Genomic DNA, 5248 nt, shown 5'->3' with positions numbered 1-5248 from the left:
GATTCATTATTTTCAATGATTATTAGTTAAAATTTTGAAATATAAAATGCGGGTCGTCAAATCTTTCTTATTAAAAACAAATTTAAAAGTAGTCCACTATCACCTCACTGATCGTGTAGTTTAAAAGCAATAGAAGGGCTTTCAGCTTTGTTTGAGCCGTTTTTTTTAGAAATTAGAACCCTCATTTTATGGAATGAAGAAGTAAACACAGTCTCCTTGTAATACAAGTTCAAAGAAGATATATCAGGCTCTTATACTCTTTAAAACAAATTTATAATTGCTATTTATATTAAAATTAGGGAAATGTCTTCTTCTCTCGGTCGACCGTTCAAGTAGACCATTGTTAAAGAGAGCAAGCATTCGGAAAACAAAAGACAGACAATGACGCTCGAAATAAAGTAGACTAATCTTAATAACAAAGTCTTTTTTATTTAAAAAATATTAAAAGTAAACCACAACCACTCCGATAACTTTGACTCGTTAATTACCGAAATTGGCCCTTAAAAACTATTAAATACAGAAATTAAAACATTTTTCATGTAATACAAGATGAAGAAATGTTATTTTAGTATTCGAGGTTTTCGCACCCCGTAAATAACCCTTAGCACCCCTGACAAACTATTTAATCGACATAATCTAATCTTAAAATTGCTCGAGGCGTTAGAATACCAAAAATTATGGTGGGAGAAGAATAAATTCCTTTGAAAAATAATAAAATAGCATTGCAGGGTTTCGCATCCGATAAATAACCCTAAGAGCCCATGACAAACTATCTCATAGGTTATTACGTACAAAAATGCATTAATATTCAAGACAAATTTTTAATTATAGTTTACAACTGTTAAAAAGGGCATGTATTCGGATATTAAAAGATACATAATTATGATCGAAATAAGGTCCACTATTCTTAGGGACAAAAGGGTCTTTTCTTATTAAAAAACAATTTAAAAGTAGTCCACAATCACCTCGATGATCATGTAGCTTAAAAGCAATGGAAGGGCTTTTAGCTTTGTTGGAGGCGTTATTTTCAGAAATTAGAACCCTCATTTTATGGAATGAAGAAGCAAACATATTCTCCTTGTAATACAAGTTCCAAAAAGTTTAATTTATACAAAGATTAGGGATTGCTCTTTAAAACAAATTTATAATTGCTATTTATATTAAAATTAGTGAAATGTCTTCTTCTCTCAGTCGACCGTTCAAGCAGACCATTATTAAAGAGAGCAAGTATTCGGAAAATAAAAGATAGACAATGACGCTCGAAATGAAGCAGACTAATCTTAATGACAAAAGGAGCCTTTTTGATTTAAAAAATATTAAAAGTAAACCACAACCACCCTGACAGTCGAAGAGCTTTGCAACAATGAAGATGCGTTCAACCTAGATTCGTTAATTTCCGAAATACACCCTACGAACTATTAAATACAGAAATTAACACATTTTCCTTATAATACATAGTGAGAAAGGATTATTTCATTCAAAAATGCTTGAATATTCAAGACAAATTTTTAATAATAGTTTAGGAATAGGAATAGTAAAGAGAGATTCTGAGAATAATGGGTGACAATTAAAATCAAAGCAAGATCCATTCACCACACTACAATCATCTCGATAATAGAGCTTTCAACATTATTTGAGCCCTTATTTTCCAAAATTGAATACCACATATTACCTAATGAGGAAGCAAACACATTCTCTTCATAATACAAGTTCAAAAAAGTTTAATTTATACAAAAATGAGATATTAATCTTCAAAACAAATTTCTAATTGCTATTTATATTAAAAATTAGGGAAATGTCTTCTTCTCTCGGTCAACCGTTCAAGCAGACCATTGTTAAACAGAGCAAGTATTCGGAAAATAAAGACAGACAATGACGCTCGAAATAGGGTACTCTAATTTTAAATACAAAAGGATCCTTTTTCTATTAAAAAAAATTATTAAAATAGACCACAACCACCCCGATAATCGTAGAGTTTTGAAACAATAGAAATAATAATAATTAATACNGGGACATATTCGAGGCAGAAACAGGAGTTAGGAGGGGTAGAGGTAGACCTAGATTAGATTACAAAACACTGTTTTTTATTAAAAATAAATATATTTCTTTAATCATCCCATTCATCATAATTCGAATCGGTATCAGAGGTGCTCTCGTCCTCAGAGTGAATGACTTTGCTACGAGCAGCTAATGCTCTTGCAAGTGCACTAGCCAAATCACCTGAAGGCTGCTCCTGTGATACTGAAGGTGCAGCCTTGATCTCTCGTTCCTATAAGAAGATTTAATATTATTTGTATGTTGTTAGTAAACTTATGAAAATGTAAAAAAGGAATTATTTTAAACTTACAGATGCTGGTTTTAACTGGAAGCCTTTTCTTATTTCGTGCATCAAGTCACCTCTTGCATCTCGAGCTGAGCTGTCCTCTTCAACTTCTTTCCTTAGCTCCACAGACTGCAATTAACAAATTAGGTGTTATAGGTACAATATAAACGTTCCTTATTTGGGAAATTTTGAATTTAATTGTATCAAGATAAAGCTTCAGATCATATAAAACTAACAGTTTAAATGTAGTTTATATTATGTCTAACAAATGGGACTCAACAGGCGAAGCCATAAACAGGGTCACCAACTACATAAAGTAATTGCTCCATATAGAAGGAAATAATCTTTTTTCTTTTAGAAATGGAGACTAGCGATATTTGCCTGTAGAAAGAAAATGAGCGATAAAATCGTGAATTACAAAAACAGAATGCATATGCTCCTAAAAGCTTGCCACTTCAAATAAAAAAGTCGTTAGCATATAGGTCTTCATTGAAATTTAGGTCCCATTTCAGTCATGTATTTAGCCACTCCATGTTGCGGTCTTAAAAGTCCTCTTCAATTCAAAGTATTAAAATAAACAGTGTATTTTAATTATGGTCCTTAATCTTCAAAAGCAGTAAGGACAAAGATTAACATTTTATATATTTTTTTATGCTGATTTTAATAGGTACCATATTCAGTTTTAATGTAGGAAAACAATTAAAATTGCAAATATACAACAACAAAAAAATACCTTTAACGTTGTGCCTTCTCGTATGCTGGCCAAAAGGGCTGCATGAGAATCTGGTGCAGCAGGTACAGGAGGTAGTACGGGTGCAGGTGGGGGTGCGGGTGTAGGTGGTGGAGCGGGTGCTGCATTATTGGTAGGCATAGGAGGAGGTGGTGGAGAAATAACTTCAATNAATGTAGAGCATTACCTTGTGAATTATTATTTCTTACTACCATAGGAGGTTTGAGTTGTTGCTGAGCAGGAGGAGGTGGGGGTGGTGCAACCCTCTATTAAATAAAAATGAATGAATAGAAACTATGAAACTATTTTTATTACTTTTTATATATACATGTGCATGAAAAATAAAGAGCTTTATTACTTACACTGTGGGGAGTTCTTGGTGCAGTTCGTGGGGGAACAGGCGGTCCCGTGGATGGAGCAGGCACAGGAGGAACAGAACTAACTTCCTCTTGATATGCAGCTCTGTTTTGATTTATAAAATCATAAATAAATTCACGTGTATTCTTATCCTTGAGGTGTTCTTCTGAGACACCAGCCTAAGAAGTTTTTTGATTAATTGTTACTTAGAAAATTTTTAAAAGTAATTAATTTTAAGTGTACCTTTCGAAAGAATTCAGTTAAATGTGGGTCATTACCCGTAATGTCAAACCCTTTATCTGGGTCCCACCCAACATGTGAAATATGCCGAAACTCAGATGGATTACCAATATCAGCCTTGGTAATATTTCTTCTTCGTTTTGCTTTTCTTTCAGCTATACATGAAATATTTAAGTTGATAGTATTTAATTAAATGAAAGAGATATTTACCAGGATCAACAGTTTTTTTGTAAAATGATAAATCATTGCTTGTTGGCAATCTTGGTTGATCACTATTGTCCTGCATGAAATTCTTTAATCTTTTCTCTACAATAAAGTTATATATCAAAATCATGGCATATAATCATAGTAAAATAAACTGTTACCTTCTAGCTTTTTCCTTTTTGTTTGAATTCTTGTTTCTACAATACCTTTTAATTCTTTAGCTTCTAATGTATTAGCAAAATTAAATGCTACAATGCATTCCTATATGAAACAGAAATAATTGAAAGTAAAATTAATGCGTATATACTTTATCTAAAGTAGAAACTACTAAATTTTGTTTACTTACCTCACCCTCAAATGTATGAAAAAATGGACATGCTGCTATATATTCCATATTATCATACATTTCTTGTTCCCACACCATATTATTTCGCCTTAAACAGTATAATCTAAAAAAGAAGTTTTTTCTCACATTGTCCCTAACGAAGCATAAAACTCCTGTGTCCCTTTTAATCCACTGCATGTGGTGCGGTGGTTGAGTAAGAAAAAGTTGAATAACAGTTGTTGCCAAAGACTAAAATCATACTATGGTTAATTAAGAAATTCATAGTTGATTTGTATAATTAAATTGTAGGATATACCTGACAGCGGTTTCCAAGTAGCCCAAATACTTGTTCATTTTCTTCTTTTGTAAGTAATCCACTATTTTTATTTTCATATTTATTACGTTGAGACATAATTGTAAACGCCCTACAATATTCGTCTTATAAGGATTAGTAATCAACGTTACTTATCATATACAGTAGTTCATTGCTGTTGGGTGTATTTTACTTAAAATGCTACAAAAGTAGTAATAATTATAACGGCAAAGGAAATTCATTAATTAGCAGTTGCAATTTCTTCAGGATAATTAAAGATTTTGGTTTTTTTATTAGTCACAACCTTCAATATTCACACCATAATGTCACAAATGTCAATGTGGAACAAAAACAGAACCTTACAAATTTTTGACATTTTATGTCTCATGTGGCGCTATATATTAATAGAAAACACAACTAACCAAGATGCGGGAAAAAATTAAATTTAAAACTACAAAGTCGTTCGTAAAATTGTAAAGCAGTAAACGATTATTTTGAAAAGTGTTAGTTAGAGGCTTAGAGTATGTAGCGAAATATCTTTAGTAGCATGCATGGTAGTAATTAATAAATAATGTTTAATCTGGACAGATATAATAAATAAATATTAACACTTAATTAAAAAAACAATATGAAATACGTTTGTAAATTTTCAGTTTTCGTCATAAACATGAATAAATGGAGAAAACAAAAAGAAACATGTAGAAATTAGTTGTGGAATCAGATTTTGAATTCTCATAGACATCAATAAACATATAT

The 5248-nt window shown here is 31.5% G+C and overlaps 1 protein-coding gene across 1 annotated transcript; it reads right to left on the bottom strand.

Moving 5' to 3' along the window:
* Window positions 1–2086: 2086 nt before the first annotated feature.
* Window positions 2087–4839, bottom strand: LOC108733689 (neural Wiskott-Aldrich syndrome protein). Its single transcript, XM_025979447.1, is given in 10 exon segments — window positions 2087–2269; window positions 2348–2452; window positions 3057–3227; window positions 3230–3319; window positions 3416–3589; window positions 3654–3805; window positions 3861–3956; window positions 4016–4115; window positions 4201–4428; window positions 4496–4839. Coding segments are annotated over 10 exon segments (1374 nt in total). The 5' UTR covers window positions 4592–4839; the 3' UTR covers window positions 2087–2107.
* Window positions 4840–5248: the final 409 nt, after the last annotated feature.

Source organism: Agrilus planipennis, unplaced genomic scaffold (genome assembly GCF_000699045.2).
Source record: "Agrilus planipennis isolate EAB-ADULT unplaced genomic scaffold, Apla_2.0 scaffold909, whole genome shotgun sequence".
Lineage (NCBI taxonomy): Eukaryota > Metazoa > Arthropoda > Insecta > Coleoptera > Buprestidae > Agrilus > Agrilus planipennis.
The sequence above is the reverse complement of the archived record's forward strand: the minus strand, read 5'-3'. Positions and strand labels throughout refer to the sequence as shown.